General features: G+C 53.2%; 1 protein-coding gene across 2 annotated transcripts in view; it reads left to right on the top strand.

Annotated features, from left to right (window-relative positions):
- IQGAP3 (IQ motif containing GTPase activating protein 3) overlaps positions 1-16,040 on the top strand; it is a 40,196-nt gene extending 24,156 nt beyond the window's left edge. The window contains exons 23-38 of one of the 2 annotated variants that reach the window (XM_036344133.1): positions 2,081-2,289; positions 3,088-3,240; positions 3,534-3,697; positions 4,054-4,278; positions 5,164-5,304; positions 7,790-7,874; positions 8,232-8,464; positions 8,804-8,936; positions 9,066-9,168; positions 9,907-10,033; positions 11,256-11,343; positions 12,102-12,314; positions 12,793-12,959; positions 13,223-13,324; positions 13,765-13,873; positions 14,927-16,040. In XM_036344133.1, coding sequence (XP_036200026.1) covers positions 2,081-2,289; positions 3,088-3,240; positions 3,534-3,697; positions 4,054-4,278; positions 5,164-5,304; positions 7,790-7,874; positions 8,232-8,464; positions 8,804-8,936; positions 9,066-9,168; positions 9,907-10,033; positions 11,256-11,343; positions 12,102-12,314; positions 12,793-12,959; positions 13,223-13,324; positions 13,765-13,873; positions 14,927-15,040 — 2,366 coding nt within the window. In that variant the 3' untranslated portion in view covers positions 15,041-16,040. The remainder of the gene's footprint in view (positions 1-2,080; positions 2,290-3,087; positions 3,241-3,533; positions 3,698-4,053; positions 4,279-5,163; positions 5,305-7,789; positions 7,875-8,231; positions 8,465-8,803; positions 8,937-9,065; positions 9,169-9,906; positions 10,034-11,255; positions 11,344-12,101; positions 12,315-12,792; positions 12,960-13,222; positions 13,325-13,764; positions 13,874-14,926) is intronic. The other variant, XM_036344134.1, reaches the window with a different exon arrangement.
- The last annotated feature ends 2,841 nt before the right edge of the window (positions 16,041-18,881 follow it).

Genomic DNA, 18,881 nt, shown 5'->3' on the forward strand with positions numbered 1-18,881 from the left:
GGTGATCTTCCTGTCGCTGCCACCAAAGCCACACAAAAAGCAAAGGGCCTTTCTCCTCTCCCTAGAGTCCTGCCTTCTCCCACTTTGCCCTCTCCCTGCCTATGACCCTTCTACCTGCCCACCTCTGTGGGAAACAGTGCAGCTCATGGAGTCCTTTCTGCAGGGCTGGGAGCATGAAGGCGCGGCCCCAGTTCCCAGTGGGGGTGTGCATCTAAAGCCTTAAAGAATCCTTCTAGGCTGCTCTCATCTCCTGTCCAAAGTCCCGGAGCCCAGCCTTGGAGATCCTCCTCCTTGTTGTGAACCAGCTCCAGGTTCCCCACTGGCCCCTTTCCTTTGTGGGCCTGAGGTTACATGCCTGGGCTCCAAGTTGAATAGGCTGTTGAAGAGTCATCTCTTTCACCTCCTGCTCCCTTATCCCACCCTGTCCTGCCTGCGGGGGGCACTGCCGGTCCCCTCTGGCAGGGACACGCAGCCCATCTGCTTCCCGGTGCAGCTGCTTTTCCTCCTCCTCTTCCCCAGCCCTTTCCATTTTTCTCTTGCCGTGCACTAGTAACACTGCCCTGGCCATCCTTTATCTCCATTTGCTTCTCTTTAGTTTATAGTTTTCCTGGAAGAACTTTCTTTTCCCAGTTCTGTCTCCCAGTTTCATTATCACAAGCTTCACTCGGCACTGCCATCTACACGTGGTCCTAGGCAAGTGGCTTGACTTCTTTGTTGCTTCAGTTTTTTCATTTATAAGATGGGAATAATAGTCTTGTTTTGAGGATTAAATGAGTTAATGAACTGTATGTCATTGAATCTAAGATGCCATCGGTTGTCTTCGATGTTCCCATCCTTCACTCCAAGACCCACCCGCCAGGCAGTAGCCAGATTAATCCATGTGATCTGGCCATTCTCCCACTTAAATCCTGCCTGGGATCCCATGGACCTGGGCATAAAGTCTAGTGTCCTAACTGCAGCTTCCAAGGCTCTCTCTGCTCCAGCCTCTGCCTGTACCTCTCGCCTCACTGACGCCTCGCTGTGTCCCTCACCACCTGCACCCTCTGCTGTGCCCCAGACGGGAGGGACTTCTGGCACTTCCTAAAACAGCCGTGTTCCCTTGCCCTCCCCTCCTTTTCACAATCATCAGGTTGCGAGCCTTCCCTCCTGTGGGAAGCCTTTCTTCACTCCTCACGTGGGCGGAGCGGCCGGTTTTTGTTTTTCCGACGGTCCCCGTTTTCACACCTCTGAAGACCAACCACGCTGTTGTGAATTGTGGTCTTTGTCTAGTTCCCTTACTGGACAGGGCCTAGTTATATTCATCTTCCAAGTCTGACTCTTTTTTATTTATTCCTGGTTGTGTAAACTAGGGCAAGTTGTTTACCCTCTCTGGGCCACAGTGAGCTCATCAATTGGCTTTAGCATACTGACCTCACAGGGTCGTTCTGAGTATATAAAGCAGTTTCTGGCCCATAGTGAACGCTGTCTGTACTAGTTTTGTTGTTAGAGCCTGTAGCTTAGCTCAGAGGCTTCTCTCTGCTCAAACACCCATTCCAAAAGCGATTCCGGGAGCAGCACCATCTAGCTCCGGCCTCCCTAGAATGTAAAACCCACTGGACAGCCCTTCTCCTCCTGCCCCTTCCTGTGCAGACTCTCCTGACAGAGGAGGGTTGTGTGAGGGGCAGGTAAGGCTGAGAGGAGGCTGATGGGTGAAAATGAACTTGGGATGAAGGATGAGAGCAAGTTAGCTCAGCAGAAGTGGGTGGTAAAGCGGAATAGGTGGGCCCAGGGGTATCGTCCGAGGGAGCTGGGGCTCTGACTTTGGTGTGGAGGTCACTAGGACAGGCCCAGGTTGGGGTGGGCCCACCGGCATGGGAAGGACAGCTCGTCCTCATCGTACTGGTTAGTGAGGAGGGCAGGGACGGGACTGACTGGGAGGCTGCCCATTGTCCTCCAGCTACAAGTAGAACCAGATGGGGTCTGGGGGCCTGCTGGCCATAACCAGAAGGGGGACTGAGGGTAGCATGACTAGGGTAGGGGGTGGGCAGGGAAGCCTCTGGTGAGCGCATTCTGACCCTGATGCCTCTTTCCTTCCTGCCAGTCCACACGCCCCACCCCCCTCTCAGCGTGGTGCGCAGATTCATCCACCTCTTGAATCAAAGCCAGCAGGACTTCTCGGCTGAGGCAGAGCTGCTAAAGCTCCAGGAAGAAGTGGTCAGGACGATCCGGTCCAACCAGCAGCTAGAGCAGGACCTCAACCTCATGGACATCAAGATTGGCCTGCTGGTGAAGAACCGGATCACCCTGCAGGTGGGGGGCTGCCGGCACACCCTCTCCCCCAATCTGGCTGCTTCTGGGGCAGTGATAGTGACATTCTGTGGTTGCTCATCCACTATTTTTAAATGCCTGGATCTCATCACCTTGCTCGGGTCCTTGGTCTGGGGGTCCTCTGCCCTAGTAATTTGTTGGACACATGTGATATAGTAGAAAGAGCACTGGACATACAATTGGAATGCCTGGCTCTGCTGATTCTTCGTGATGGCACTGTGGGCTGGTGATTTAACCTCTGAGTCTGTTTCCTCATTAGTAAAGTGGAAATAATGAGAGGGCCCACTTCACCAGGCCAAATGTAGACATAGATAGCTCCTTGAACTGTAAATTACCATACAATTATGCAGGGATGGGGTAGAAGTGATAGCTCCACTTAAATTTGTACAACAGTCCAGTAAGAACTAACAGGGGAGCATTTTAGATCTTGCTTCCTGGTAATTATTGTCAGTTTTGGTTCAAATAAATTCAAAAAAAGAAGAAGAAGAACTAACAGCACAACCAGTAGACATGGTGCCTCAGCCTGGCAACCCAGTCCTCTCTGGGGACTCACCCTGTGAGAGGAGGGGTGCCAGGTGGAGTTTTGGGGCAGAAGGAGAGGCCCTTCCTCACCCTAGAACTGTTTATCTCCCTTGGCTCAGCCTTGAATGCCTTGAACAGCAGAAAGCCCTGGCTCTTCCAGGCACTGATGCTAGACCATATGCTCTGTGCTGGGGGCTGGCCTGGGCTGGTTGTATCATCCGCTCTCCCCGCCTCCCCCCGCTGCCCCCGCCCCTGCAGGAGGTGGTCTTCCACTGCAAGAAGCTGACCAAGAAGAATAAGGAGCAGCTGTCGGATATGATGGTTCTGGACAAGCAGAAGGGATTGAAGTCGCTGAGTAAAGAGAAACGGCAGAAACTAGAAGCTTACCAGCACCTCTTCTACCTGCTCCAGGTGAGCAGAGGACTTTGGAAGGAGATGTCTGCACCATCTCCTGAGGGTCTGGGACCTTGAGGCCTTCAGGAGCTTTTGCCTCCATGGGAGATGTCCTTTCCCGTGGTCCTACAGCCTTACCCTCCGAGAGAGAGACTGTTCCCCCCCCATGTGTCTGAAATGTTTCCCGTGGCCCTGAGAAAATGTGACGGAGCTTTCTCCATTCCAAGTTCTCATCGGGAAAGCCGTCCTTTCTCTGATCACTAGTCCTCAAGGCGCATGAGCCGTCATTCCCGTCTCCCCATTGCTTGCAGACTCAGCCCATCTACCTGGCCAAGCTGATCTTTCAGATGCCACAGAATAAAACCACCAAGTTCATGGAGTCAGTGATTTTCAGCCTGTACAACTATGCCTCCAACCGCCGGGAGGCCTATCTCCTGCTCCAGCTGTTTAAGACAGCGCTCCAGGAGGAAATCAAGTAGGTTTTTCAGATGCAAAGGAATGAATGAAAAGAGCACAGGTTAAGAGATGCCATTGTTGGTTCCTTCACAAGGGAGCAATTCATTGAGGGTTGAGGCTAGAAATGGAATCAGAAGACCTCTTTTCTCTGCCTCCTGTGGAGTGCCTGCCAGACATCTCTTAGGGCAGCACAGTGGGAGGACATGGGCTGACATCTTCGCACAAAAGATGAGCTAGAGCTAACAGGTCATTTTTAGGAGGAGGGACACCAGAGCAAGCTTCAAAGGGCCAGAATCTCAAAAAGGAAAGGCAACTGTTTGCCCTACACAGAGGCAGGAGACCAGCTTCAATGACCTCTTGAACTTTCTACCATAGGTCAAAGGTAGAACAACCCCAGGACATGGTGACAGGCAACCCAACTGTGGTGAGGCTGGTGGTGAGATTCTACCGTAATGGGCGTGGACAGAGTGCCCTAAGGGAGATCCTGAGCAAGGTGATCCAGGACGTGCTGGAGGACAAGATGCTAAGCATCCACACAGACCCTGTTCACATCTACAAGAGCTGGGTCAACCAGACCGAGGCCCAGACAGGGCAGCGCAGGTGAACAGATGGGCAGAGGACAGAGGGGGAGCTCTCTTTGATCAGCTCTGTCTTGGGCCTCACTGGGGAAGCATGGGTGTACTTTGAAGGTGGCATGTAAATGAGCATGCTGATTATGCAAATATGACACCAGCCCTATAGGTTGAAATAAGGTAGCCTTTCAGACCTCCTCTGGTAATTAACATGGGACTGATGTAAAAATGACACTGGACCTGGTGCGCTTAACATAGAAAGAGCAGCACAGATGAGCATGCAAATTTGTTTAATTGCTGTGTCAGTGCTTGTAAATGGTATGTCAGATTTGTTAGGAGTTGGGAGATGGACTCCTTATTGATAGGGGTACAGATGAATATTCAGATTTATGATGAATAGGCAAATGAGATAGCGGGAGAAGTAGGTTGGCCTTACAGATTGGAGGCATTACTCAGATGCGTAGGCACTAGGGGGAAGTGGAGCCACTGGGGAGGGCAGGCAGTGCTGGTGGCTTCTCGCGGTGGCACACAGGCATGTGGGTGGGAGGACTGCAAGGCCCTGGCCCAGCTTTCCCTCTTGCTCTGACTGCCACAGCCTAAGTGCCCGCAGCCCTGGTGTCCTCAGTTCCGCTTGGGAGACTTTCCAGACTCCAGGTTCTCCGTTCTCTTCTGCACGTTTCCACCTCCCCATGGCTATTCCAGCTCTTCCTTTACTTTCCACTCACATGGATCCAGTCCTTTCTGCGTCCTTTTCCTTATTTTGGCCTGATCCCCTTAAGCATGCTGGGCTGCCCTTAGCATGTGTGTGCATGAAATCCTGTTGTTAGATGTAAGAGTTTAAGGGGGAAGACCTTAGGAGGGGAGGCCATGGGAGGGGGACTCTGGCTGATACCTTGTCTCTCTCTGCCCACAGCCACCTCCCCTACAACGTCACCCCAGAGCAGGCCTTGAGCCACCCCGAGGTCCAGAGACGACTGGACATCTCCCTTCGCAGCCTCCTCGCCGTGACTGACAAATTCCTTGTAGCCATCATCTCATCTGTGGACCAGATTCCGTAAGTGCAACAGCCCCAGCCCCGCCCAGGCCAGGCCAGGCCAGGCCGTGATGGGAAGAGCGGAGCAGTCCTGAAGGGGTGGGGCAGGACAGGAAGGAATGTGGCTGGGGGTGCCCTAGGGCTTCTAGGAGATGCATGGAGAGAGTGCACGGATACCCTGCTAGAGACTGAGCTGGAATACAGATGCAGGTCTGCATGTGGCCTGTCAGGACTTCACTGGAGCCAGAGAGGAAACATCAAGTGACTATGGGGACAGATTATTGTCTGAGAGCAAAATGGGGACGGGGGGGGGGGGAGTGAGATAGGACTCTCCAGTCCACAAAGTCAAAAGTAAGAAATACCTCAAATCAGTAAGTACTTTATAGTTCTCTCCTTTCTTAACATTTGTCAGTAAGGGTTTTTTGAAAAGCACATGATTGGAAAGGTTGACAAGGTGAGCCTCACCTAGGTCATCATTCAGCCAGCGGGTCTTCCTGGTGCTCAGCTGCAAGAGGAAAGGTGGGGATGCAGGTGAGGGGAACCCACAGAGTTTAAAACTGCTCCCCAAACCTGGATTAAGAGTTTACAGTTAGCCGAAACCGGTTTGGCTCAGTGGATAGAGCGTCAGCCTGCGGACTGGGAGGTCCCGGGTTCGATTCCGGTCAAGGGCATGTACCTGGGTTGCGGGCACATCCCCGGTGGGGGATGTGCAGGAGGCGGCTGATCGATGTTTCTCTCTCATCGATGTTTCTAACTCTCTCTATCTCTCTCCCTTCCTCTCTGTGAAAAATCAATAAAATATATTTAAAAAAAAAAAAGAGTTTACAGTTAGGACTCAGAAAGGATTGTGTTAGAGCTAATAAAGGAAAGCGCCCAATGAGCTGTAAACTTCTGTCTCTGGTACCCTAGGAGACAGAAATAGCTTTTAAACAAATTTAAAGACATTTGGGTGGTCCATCCATGATAAGAAGGATAATAATTTAAAAAAAAAAAGTCTGCCGCCGAAACCGGTTTGGCTCAGTGGACAGAGCGTTGGCCTGCGGACTGAAGGGTCCCAGGTTCGATTCCGGTCAAGGGCATGTACCTGGGTTGCGGGCACTTCCCCAGTGGGGGATGTGCAGGAGGCAGCTGATCGATGTTTCTCTCTCATCGATGTTTCTAACTCTCTATCTCTCTCCCTTCTCTCTGTAAAAAATCAATAAAATATATTAAAAAAAAAAAAAAAAAAAGTCTGCCATGTTGGATAGCACTCCACCATTACTTTCACAGACATCATTTCACTCAATCCTCACAAAAACCCTATGAAATAGAGAGGGCAAGAATAATCCTCCCCACCCTGGCTGGGGGCTCAGTTGGTTACAGCATCATCCCAACAGGCTAAGGTTGTGGGTTTGATCCCGGTCAGGGAACATACAAAAATCAACCAATGAATGCATAAATAAGTGGAACAACAAATCAGTGTCTCTCTCTCTCTCTCCCTCCCACGCTCTCTCCCTGCCTCCCTTCCTCTCTCTCTAAAATCAATAAATAGTCCTGGCTGAGTGGTTTCATTGGTTGGAGCCTTGTCCCATACACCAAAAGGTGTCAGGTTTGATTCCTGATCAGGGCACATAACTAGGTTTTAGGTTTGATTCCCAGTCGGGGCACGTATGGGAGGCAACCAATCCATGTTTCTTTCTTTCTTTCTTTCTTTCTTTCTTTCTTTCTTTCTTTCTTTCTTTCTTTCTCTCTCTCTCTCTCTCTCTCTCTCTCTCTCTCTCTCTCTCTTTCTCTCTCTCTCTCTTCCTCTCTCTCTCTCTCTTTCTTCTCCCCCCTTCGTCTCTCTCTCAAGTCAATAAACATATTCTCGGGTGAGGATAAAAAAAAAAATTTAAAAAGAAAATTAAATCAGTAAATTAAAAAAAAAAAAGAAGAATCATCCCCATATTCCAGACCAGGGAACAGCTTCCAAAGGGGAAGAAAAAAGCGTAAGCTGAAATCTCTGGTTAGTGGTAGAGTCAGGACTGGAGCTCCTACTCCAGTTCATTGTTGTCCTTGGCCTGTCTCACCCAGGCCAGGCCCGTCACAGGTGCTCTGTGATAGCCGACCAGGTTGGCCACCTCAGAGCCTCCCTGGCTGTCCTGGGACAGGGCTCTGGCTGTGAGGATCAGGCACCCAAGGTACAGGCTAAAGGTGCCTCTGTGGGCGGGGTAGATACTGTAGTGTCCCCAGGGGAGACTCCAGAAGCCAAAGAAGAGACTCCCAGGCCAGGTGGGAAACGGTGAGAGCCTAGTGGATGAGACCCTGGTCTTGGGTTACTGACACAAGGGCATGAGGGAGGGACAAGATCCAGAGATGTCTGGAGGGCATCAGGGAGCTGGCTGTGGAGGGTCAGTGCTGATGCTTAACTCCGGTGTGGCTGAGCCTGGGGAGGGAGAGGCAGGCAGGCAGGCGCTCCTGACCTGCTGAGCTCTGAGCACTGCCAGAAATGGACAGGAACATCGTACACCAATTGTTGTGTCCCCAGCTATGGGATGCGGTATGTGGCCAAGGTCCTGAAGACGACTCTGGCAGAGAAGTTCCCTGATGCCGCGGAAAACGAAATCTATAAGGCAAGTGTCTCTCCTCCCCAGCCTCCCGGGCTGTCCTTTGCCCCGATGGCGCCTGTGAACCTCTAGACTGAGACAAGAGGACAAAAAACCCTGTCCTGTAAAAATGTGAGAAGTAAAATGGACCCTGGCTTACCCGCAGGGCTCCAGGTGGAAGATGGAAAGGAAATTGGGACATGAACTGACAACCCTAGACTTGTCGGGAGACCTGGGTTCTAGTCCTACCTCTTCCTCAAGTTTGCTGTGTGACCTTGAGCAAGTTGCCGGCCTGCTCTAGGTCTTGGTGTCTTTCTAGCCCAGTGAGCTGGGCAGCCAAGGCAGAGCCCAGAGCGCTGCTGAGACGGTCTCCTGTGCCCTCAGGTGGTAGGGAACCTGCTGTACTACCGATTCCTGAACCCAGCAGTCGTGGCCCCCGACGCCTTTGACATTGTGGCCATGGCAGCAGGCGGAGCCCTGGCCACCCCCCAGCGCCACACCCTGGGGGCCGTGGCCCAGCTCCTGCAGCACGCCGCAGCTGGCAAGACCTTCTCTGGGGAGAGCCGGCACCTGCAAGTCTTGAACGACTATCTGGAGGAGACGCACTTCAAGTTCAGGTCTAGGGTCCTGGCACCCTGTTCCTCTCTGTCCCCTTTTTCTCCTCTTCTGATCTCTCATGTCCCACTTCCCTGCTCTGGAAACCATGAGGAAGAGAGGCATGAGGTGAAGAGAATAGTTAGTGGGCTGGAGGGGAGATTGTTGGAAGGATTCCCTGGTGGAGGGAAGGAGGACTATTGAAGGAAGTGGTTTGGGGGGAACTGGGAGACAGAGAGGCAGGACAGAGGGTGGGAGCTGAGACTGGAGAGTCAGAGCTGGCTGGACCAGTCACTGGAGAGGGCCAGAGGCATGAGGAGGTGCTGACCCGCCCCATCTCACATGCTCTCCCTGTGGAGTAGGAGGTTCATCTGCCGCGCCTGCCAGGTGCCAGAGCCAGAAGAGCGCTTTGCGATGGACGAGTACTCGGACATGGTGGCTGTGTCTAAACCCATGGTGTACATCACCGTGGGGGAGCTGGTCAACACGCACAGGGTGAGGGGCTGCAGCCTGGGGGTGCTGGGCAGGTAGGCAGGGCTTTGGAAGCCCACAGTGGGTGGCGGGCTGACCCTGGGAGGAAGCCTGGCTCAGACCCTGCATCTCCTTACTGCCTCCATGCTGCAGCTGTTGCTGGAGCACCAGGACTGGATCGCTCCTGATCACCGTGACCCCCTCCACGAGCTCCTGGAGGACCTTGGGGAGTTGCCCACTGTCCCTGACCTCATCGGTGCGTGCGGGGGCCAGCTGGGGGCCTGCAGAGAGGGAGGGACAGGCAGGTGAACAGGGCATGCTCACCTGCCCTCTGGAGTTTTTGTTCAGCCAGGGATGTGTGCCAGGAAGCTGGTTACCCGCTTGTCCTCCCTCTCCCTCCGATTGGGAGGTGGACACGTGGACACAGACTATGGAGAGAGTGGGAAGACAGTAGAGAGACACAGTCCCATCATATAAGTGGCCAATTAAATCGCATGAGATAGCCCTGTCCGGTGTAGCTCAGTTGGGTGGGCATTGTCCCGTGCACCGAGAGGTTGCCGATTCAATTCCCAGTCAAGGCACATGCCCAGGTTTCGGGCTCAGTCCCCGGTGGGGAGCCTGCAGGAGGCAGCCGGTCAGTGTTCTGCTCAGGATTTCAGGAGCTATGGATTGGGAGGAAGCGTATGGATTGGGATAGACAGAATGGAGGTGCTGACAGACAGGAGAGAGCTAGGAGGGGGCAGGGAGGTACAGCCCCCTGCCCTCGGGGCACCCAGGCTGGCGCTGTTGGGGAGGCGGGTCTCCAGGAACACACGGGTAAGCTCTGTGGGTAACAGCCCTCCCGTTAGTGCTCAGGGTCGAGGGCACGCGGTGGTGCCGGGGTCAGTGTGGGGAAGCTTCCTGGACGAGGGGTGCGTGGAGCAGTGTCTGCCGTGACCCTGTCTCTGCATGTGGAGGTGTATGCTTGTCTCTCCCTTTTCTCCCCCCACCTCAGGGGGAAATGTAGCCGCCGATGGGAGCGTGGATCTGAGCAAGCTAGAGGTGTCCCTGACACTTACCAACAAGTTTGAAGGGCTAGAGGCAGACGCTGATGATACCAGTGCCCGGAGCCTTCTTCTGAGGTGAGTGGGCGTGGCCACAGCCCCCTGCTTGCCTGAGCTTTCCCACTCAGGCCAGTAAAATGGCCTACACCTCCTTCCTGGGCTCCCCTGTCCTGCAGAAGGCTCTCCCTGAGCCTAACGCACCCCCCTTGCTGCCTCTCAGCTGTCTTCCTCCGGCAGCCCCGCTTCTGACCTTTGTGGTAGCTGAAGGCAAAGGAAGAGTCAGGACATTGGCAACAACGGACCTTTGTATATTGTTGTGCTGTTGACCAAATGCTTCTTTATGTTACCGGTAACCTGGGTAACAGACTGCTTTACAGTTGAGGAAAGAAACTCAAGGTGAGGGAGTGGCCCAGAGTCCCACGGCCAGTTGGTTGTGGAGCTCGTGTTCTCACCCCTGTTGTTGCCGAGTGATGGTCAGGAGATGGGCCTGGAGCTTGGCCCCCCCAGGTCTGCAGAAGTGAGGGTGGCCCTGCCAGTGTGGCTCAGTGGTTAAGCATTGACCCATGAACCAAGAGGTCCCCGCTTCGATCCCTGGTCAGGGCACATGCCCAGTTTTCAGGTTTGATCCCCAGTAGGGAGGGTGCAGGAAGCAGCCAATTGATGTTTCTCTCTCTCTCTAGCCCTCTCTCTCTAAAATCAATAAAAAATACTTTTTTTAAAAAGTGAGAGAGGCCTCACAAAGGGCTGGGCTGGTCTTCGGGCAGAAGAGGAGCCAAGTCACCACCTCGGTCTCCCTGCCAGCAAGGCAGCCCCTCCTCATTCATTCACCCTCATCCATTCAAACCGGGGAGCTGGGTGCTCAGCTCCGTCTTGCCATCCAAGGCCTTGCAGCGGTGTCAGGCTAGGGGTGAACACACAGCCAGAGCCACCAAGAGGGAGGTGGGTGTCTGGTACGTTGAGCACTGAGGAGGACACCTGGGTTGGGAAAGGTCTCACAGAGGAGCCAGTGCGCACGTCAGCCAAAAACTCAAAGAAAGACACTTTGTGGGAGGCCCCGCAGGCAGAGGACGCGGAAGTGGACGAGCACAGAATGTTCAGACTGTGTAGCGCTTCCTGCATCACAGGGTCTCCCTCCGGGGTTGCGTTCTCCTCACACACCCCCTCGCTCTCCCCTCTCCCTAGTGTCCCTGGCAGCCATGATGCTAGGCGGGGTCCACTTGCTGTCAGCTCTCTAGCCAGCCCCACATCCAGACCCTTGCCCTGTCCCTCACCTCTCCCCCACCACCCCCTCCTCCTGCAGCACCAAGCAGTTACTGGCCGACATCATGCAGTTCCACCCTGGGGACTCCTTCAAGGAGATGTTGTCCCTCTCAGTATCCAGCTCACAGGTACTGTATCGTTCGTCCCCACCTCATGCCACCAGCACTGCCGCTTCCTTCCCCTGGACCCCACCCACCATCTACCACGAGCAGACACCCCTGCTCACCAATAATGAGAACTCTGGTGGGCCAAGGCCTTTCCCTTGACCCCAGAGACCCACAGGCTGAGAAGAGCAGCCTAGCTGTGCGGAGCCTCTGGCTGCAGAGCCCGGGGACTCCACCTTCCTCCTCACTCCCCGCTGAAACAGGGGTGAGCTCCGCGGGGCACCAGCCCCTGACATCAGGCTGGTGCTGGGGGGGTGCCAAGAGGCAGTCTGGGCAGGCAACCTGAACAAGCGCCAAAGGGCTGGTGCTGGGCAGAGAGGGTGGGCGCTTGAAGGCCTGGAGGCAGGAGGAAGTGGTAAGTGGGTGGGGAGCCAGGGGCAAACTGGGCCCGTGGAGTGAAGACTCAGCCAGGGGCTTCCCAGAGGAAAGGTGGGATGGCAGTAGAGGCACGTCCGAGCACATGGGGCAGGAGGGAAATGCCCAGATACCCTGGCGCATACCAGAGGCCGGTGTCGGTCTGGAATCCTTTCTGCTGTGCTTCCATTGGGTCTCCCTTGGGCCTCTGCTCCCCTTGGCAATCCATGAGGCCTTCTGTGTCTATGGTGTTCCGCCTGATGTTCTTCACAAGCCACCCCAGAAGCTGGGCTCTGGGGCCTGCCCTGGCTTGGGGACAGGCTAGTAGGGCCAGACAGACCTGTCAAGGCAGCATCCGTGCCCCCTAGGAAGCAGCTCACACGCGGCTGATGTGCCGGCGCCAGGCCTGTGAGGCACAGAACTCGGAGCCGCTTCGACGCCACCGCTCCCTGAAAGCTGACTCCCTCCTGCCGCTGGCAGAGAAGCAGAAACGCGCCCTGCGGAACCTGCGCCGGCTGGAGAGCCTGGGGTTGGTCAGTGCCAGCGATGGCTACCAGGGGCTGGTGGACGAACTGGCCAAGGTAATGACCTGAGCCTGGGATCAGTGTGTGTGCGTGCGTGTGTGTACACGTGTGTGCTTGTGTGTGTGCATGCACATGTGTGCATAGTTTTGGCACCTCAAGGGCAGGCCTCTCCCTGGGAAGTGCCCACCCCAAATTGTCCCCAGCCAGGGGAAGGCCACTAGACCTCCAAAGGGTCCTGTTTGAAAGAAAGGCCTTAAAATTAGTCAGGGAAGGAGGTATCTTGCAACTCTCTTTTACTGAAGATCAAGAAGCCTTGAAACAGTTCCTCCTCAGTGGGGAAGGTCCCAAAGACAGCCTTTGAAGGTTTGGGATGGCGTCCTTGAGATTGCCCCCCTCTCAGGAAAAGTAGCCTTGAAATCTTCCTCTTCCTGCTTTTCCTGAAGGTACAGTGAGTTGTTCTTGGGCCTGGGTCAGGCCTTGAGGCTCTCCTGCCAGGAAGGGCCAACCCCCCCCTCCCTTGGTCCCCCAACCCCAGGACATCCGTAACCAGCGCAGGCACCGGCAGCGGCGGAGGGCAGAGCTGGTGAAGCTCCGGGCCACTCTCCAAGGCCTGCGCGCTAAGACCAGCTTCTATGAGGAGCAGGGCGACTACTACAGCCAGTACATCCGGGCCTGCCTGGACCACCTGGGCCCCGGGTCCAAGTAGGTGCTGCCTTCTTCCTGTGTGACCACTCACCCTGCCCGTGGCAACCTTTGCCCCACGCTCTGCCGGCTGGCCCCTTCCTCACTCGGGTCTTCGGTCTCCCTTGCAAGTTCTTGGGCTCAGGTGCAGGCCCTCCTTCGTCTCCCACCAGTGAAAAGTGCCCCTCAGGGTCTAATTTCCTTCCTACCAGCCACAGAAAGTACACTGTCTTTAGTGCTGAAGACTTTATTGGATTAATTCTCTGGAGCCTTTTTTTAATCAGGAGTTCTGGGAAAGGGAAGAAGCAGCTATCTCTTCATTACACTGCTGCCCAGCTCCTGGAGAAGGGTGTCCTGGTGGAAATTGAAGACCTCCCCACCTCTCAGTATGTTTCTTCGGAGGGCAGAAGGTCCTGTCCCATTATCTGGGGGGTGGAGCTCTGGGCTGGGCTCCAGGAAGGAGGGGAGAAGAAGCATGGTCCCTGCCTTGAAGGAGCTGTTAGAATGGTGGGGAGGTCGGACATCTCCACACAGAAAGTTAAAGACAGTGGGCGTAGTCGGGCACCGTTCTAGACACCCCCCGGCAGAGGACCCTGGGAAAGATTCCCAGAGGAGAGAACATCTGATTGGGGCCGGGCAGATAGATGTGGGATGGTGATCAGAAGTAAAATTGGGACAAGACAGAGCTGGGCCCTGGGATGACAGAGGGCAGGGCTGGGCTCCGGGTGGCACCGCACTGCCCGGGATGAGGAGCCATGGGTGGAAGAGGGGGACTATGACCCCAGAAAGAGGCAGCAGTCCCCATTTTGAATCCTGTTCCTGACAGCTTCAGAAATGTGATCTTTGACATCAGTCCCGGAGATGAGGCAGGAAAGTTCGAAGTGAATGCCAAGTTCCTGGGTGTGGACATGGAGCGATTTCAGCTTCACTATCAGGTGAGGGGACACTCTCATGAGCCTCAAGACGCCCGCCAGGCTTTAGGTGCGAGCCTGATGACGTCGGCCGACCCCACATGACATCCGCTCTGTTCCCCACCCAGTCAGCATCGTCTGTTCCTGAAGGAAAGGGGAGGGTCTTTGCATCAGGAGGCCTGGGCTGGCAACGGCAGAAGTAGGATTAATATTTGAACCCCTATGGCAAGTCGGGGACTTTACACATTATCTTGTTTAATCCTCTCCACAGCTCTGAGGCATTATGCCTGTTTTACAGGCTCTGAGGATAAGAGGTTAAGAAGCCGGCCTAAGTCAGAGGCCATTCAGGAAAGCAGTGGTTTTAAATCCAAATCTTTTTGCTGCCCTGGCTGGCCAGTTTTGGTCAGTGGTTAGAGTGCCAGCCTGCCAACTGCAGGGTCGCAGGCTCGATCCCCGGCGTCAGTTGGAGTACATGCGGGAGGCAACCAATGGATGTGTCTCTCTCACATTGATGTTTCTCTATCTCCCTCCCCTTCCCTCTTTCCCCTCTAGAAGTCAATGGAAAAAATAACCTTGGGTGAGGATTAACAAAACAAAACAAAATCTTTTTGTTCTGCTGTTTTGGCTTTTATTTTATTTTTTTATTTTTATTGATTTCAGAGAGGGAAGGAGAGGGAGCGAGAGAGAGAAACATCCATGATGACAGAGAATCACTGATCAGCTGCCTCCTGCACACCCCTTACTGGGGATCAAGCCTGCAACCTGGGTATGTGCCCTGACCAGGAATCGAACCGTGACCTCCTGGTTCAGAGGTTGATGCCCAACCATAGAGCCACCCTGGCTGGGCTGTTTTGCCTTTTGAATGAGAAAACTGGTTTCAAGCCCGACTCGGCTGGCATTGACATTTGGTCATGTCACTGGCCTTGGTTTCCTCATCTGTGAAGTGAGGTGCAGTGCCCCATTGAAGTGGCCAGTGCCACTGGATGACTGTGTAAGGCTCCAAGGTGTTTTATGGACTGGCAGGGCCACAGTGAAGAGCCCTTAAACTCTCCTCCCTGCCCCTTCCCTTTCTCCTAGGACCTCCTGCAGCTCCAGTACGAGGGTGTGGCTGTCATGAAACTCTTCAGCAAGGCCAAGGTCAATGTTAACCTCCTCATCTTCCTCCTCAACAAGAAGTTCTTGCGGAAGTGACGGAAGCAGTGGGTGCTACCCAAGCCCTTATTTCGCTGGATGCTTTTCTTAACACTAATCACTACCCGGCTTTCCTGCAGACACCCAGAGCTCAGGACTGGACAAGGTTCAAGGAGCCTCACCTCTTCCCTAGCTGGAAGGAATTTGCCTACCTGGCCACAAGCAGGGTCTCTAATTGGCTCAAGTCAGCCTTGCCCCACAGTCTGGCTATGCGACTTTTAAGTCCCAGAACCCCATGGTTTTCTAGATGGTGGGGCGTGAACCTAGATGGGATAGATAGAACCCTGCCCTTTGGCCGGGGAAGACTACTGCACGGTGTCTGCTGCTGCCCTCCCGTGGTCACCCCAATATTACATGCACTGCACTTGCATCCTTGTTTCCCTCTCCCTTCTCTGCAGTCCCTAAGGCCAGGGCTGGGCTCCCTATCCCTACTGCTTCATCAGCAGTGGGTGTTCCCGCCCTGCAGAAGCCCAGGCCAGCCTGCTGCTATGACTCCTCCCACCCTCCAGCCTCCCCCTCCCACCCAGGAGGGAGTGGACAGCACTCGGTAATGCCCATGTGGAGCTGTGGCTCTGCTACCCTCCATTAGCCTCAAACCCCATTCCTTTGTTTATGGTCTGTTTTACGTGTGGATCACTAGGGTATTTATCCCCTCTCCCAGGCTTACACTTTGGATCGTGGTTTTAATTCTTTCATCTTTTTGAGCTCAGAAAAATATTGCTCATTTCCCTTATTCAAACTAATATTTATGCCAATCTTTTATACCTTGGATTTAAAGTCTCCCTGAGGTCAAGGGCAATAAGATTCCCACTCATGTTCCAGACCTCATTATTTCAGCTTCATATGGTACAAAGAGCAGCCTTCCCCTTAGAGTTGATTCTTCTAAGGCAATTTTGGTAGATCTACAGCCTTGTCTCTGCCACGCTCTCTCTTGTCCCCACATCTACCAACTTCCTGTCCCTGTTGCCCTTCTGATGCCATTTTAATAAAAGCAGCTATTACCTCACGTCAGTTGTTACCCCTTATTTCCTTTGCTGCAGAGCAGGCCTCCATGGTCTTGGACAGGTCTTTCCTACAGCCTCCCCAAGCCCCCCTGCCTGCCTCCCACGTGGGACCACTCTGCCCATCGGAGCTTGTAAAAGCTTAATGAGATGTGGCGTTTCTGCCACTCTTACCTCCCCAGGGGACAGAGAGGAGGAGGAAGAAATTCTTAGGTTTCGATTCTGCGATTCTGTTTTTATCAGCCACTCTGAAGACTAAAGCCAGGAAGAGGAGAAACCAGTCCGGATTCCACCTGTTTTGCACACATTTCCAGCAGGTCTTTTCCAGAGCCTTGGCTGACACCACCAAAGGTACCTGAGCGGCAGCTCCTTCGATATTGCACACAATCCCCCTCCTGTGAGGAAAGCCCCCCCTTGAAAGGGGCAGGGCAGCCCCTGTCGGGCCCCCACAAGTTTGCCTGCTGCAGCCTGCCTCCCTGCACTCCATCCCATCATGTCACTCGGGATTTGTCTTGCTGTCACATTCAGTCTGTCACATCCTTTCCCCTCTTAACATGTCACAGCAAATACTTCAAGTACCGCCTTGCTCTGGGTGACAGTGACACATCCCAGTGGATCCAAGTTTCTACACATGATCAGTCATTAGAACTCTCACACCAAATGACTCCAGCACTACCCCACTGTGATGCTCCCCCACAATCACATGATCTGGGCCCCACACAGCACACAGGAATGTCACAATATAGCTTCCATTATTTAGGGCCTGTCATGGAGTGGGATATTTGCATATGTGGCACCTCCACAAAGGTATGTGGTCACTATCTTTGTTTAATGTAATGCAACTGAGGTACGTAGGGTTGGTGTCTGTCCAAGGTTACACAGCTGGTAAGGGGGAGGACAGGGTTTTAAATTCGGGCCCAGCCACTCAGAATTTATATTCCCCGGCATTTTCCTCTGGAAGAAACGTTTCCCCTTTCTTCAGCCCACTCTTTCAAGCCTCCCCCGACTCCTCCACTGTGAGTGGTTGTCCCTGGGGAGCGTCAGTTTATCAGTGTCCTTTCCTGACCTTCAGTGCTCAATCTGAGATACAGGCACTTGGCTCCTGTGGGTGGGAGTATATACTAGAGCCACCTCTTTGGAGGACAGTTTGGCGAGATAAAAACTGTAAGTGCAGGGCGCCAGGACAATTCAACGGGAAAGACTAGTCTTCCTGCCAGATGGTGCTGGGACGACTGGGTACCCACATATGCAAGAATGAAGTTGGACCCCTACCTCACCATATACAAACATCCATCACAGATCAAGTTAAGTTCATTAAAATGGATCACATACCTGCCCTAGCTGGTTTGGCTCGGTGGATAGAGCATCGGCCTGTGGACTGAAGGGTTCCAGGTTCGATTCCAGTGAAGGGCACGTGCCTGGGTTGCAGGCTTATCCCCAGTGGAGGTTGTACAGGAGGCAGTCGATCAATGATTCTCATCATTGATGTTTCTCTCTCTCTCTCTCTCTCTCCCTCCCTCCCTCCCTCCCTCCCTCCCTTCCTCTTCCTTCCTCTCTGAAATCAATAAAAATATATTTATTTTAAAAAATGGATCACATACCTTAATGTAAGAGCTAAAACTGTAAGACTCCGAAGAAAACATAGATACAAATTTTCATGACTTTGGATTAGGCAATGATTTCCTAGGACACCAAAACGCAAGTGACCAAAAAAATAATTTTTTTAAATAAATTGGACTTTGTCAAAGTTAAGAATTTGTGCTTCAGCTTGGCTGGTGTGGCTCAGTGGCTGAGCAGCGACCTATGAGTCACAGTTGGATTCCCTGGCAGGGCACCTGCCTAAGTAGCCTCCTGCATGCACCCCAACCAAGGGCCGGGGATTGAGCCAGCAACCAAGGTACGTGCCCTTGACCGGGATCGAACCTGGGACCTTTTAGTCCGCAGGCCGACGCTCTATCCACTGAGCCAAACCGGCTAGACTCAAACTTTTTAAGAAACAAAGGCTTCTGCTAAAACCTTTCACTGTGACTTTTCTTGGGAGTTCATCTTTTTCTCCTGCAGTTTCCTTTTCCCTTGCCCCTTCTTCAGCTATGTGTTCCTGTTCTCGCACCAACAACTCCTCTTTAGTCCGTCCCTCAGGAACCTCCTCTAGGAGCTCCTCAGCCACACCAGGTTAAAGTTGTTTGCCATCTCAATCTCACAGACTTGCTGATTTTTGCAACCTTTGTGCTACATTACGATGGCTTCGACGTCGTTGCTGATACACATTTTTTGGCTCTGTTATAATCTTATGGATCTACCATCATCTATGCAGTCCATCATGGATCGAAAATTCTTATGTGGCGCATGACTGTATATTGTAATATTTGATATTTGCATATATTGCACCACAATAAGTCTAGTGAACAGCCATCACCACACATTGTTACTATTTTTTTCTTGTGATGAGATGTGCTTCTCAGTCGTGAATGCATGCATTCAAATCGCCTATGAATCTTGTTAAAATGCAAGTTGTGATTAGCAGGCCTGGAGTCGGCTGAGATTCTCGGCAGTGCTACAGTCTCCCGGGTGATGCCCACACTGAGTAGTCCGTGGCTTGCGACCGCCAGCTACTGCAGATGATCCCTGCTTGCTTCTCTGACTTTCCAAAATGTGGTGGAGGCTCAAGCCTAGAGTTTTGGAAATCTATCTTTTCCTCTTAAAGATTGGAGCCTTCTATTTTTACCTCCAGTCTTTTGACACCTCTTCTATTCTCCAAAATTCTTCACAGACCGGGGGCAAGGCCCACCGCCATCTGTGCACATTCTCTCCATGCTGCCACTGAACTTCACAGGGTGGAG

This window comes from Myotis myotis, unplaced genomic scaffold (genome assembly GCF_014108235.1).
Source record: "Myotis myotis isolate mMyoMyo1 unplaced genomic scaffold, mMyoMyo1.p scaffold_m19_p_18, whole genome shotgun sequence".
Lineage (NCBI taxonomy): Eukaryota > Metazoa > Chordata > Mammalia > Chiroptera > Vespertilionidae > Myotis > Myotis myotis.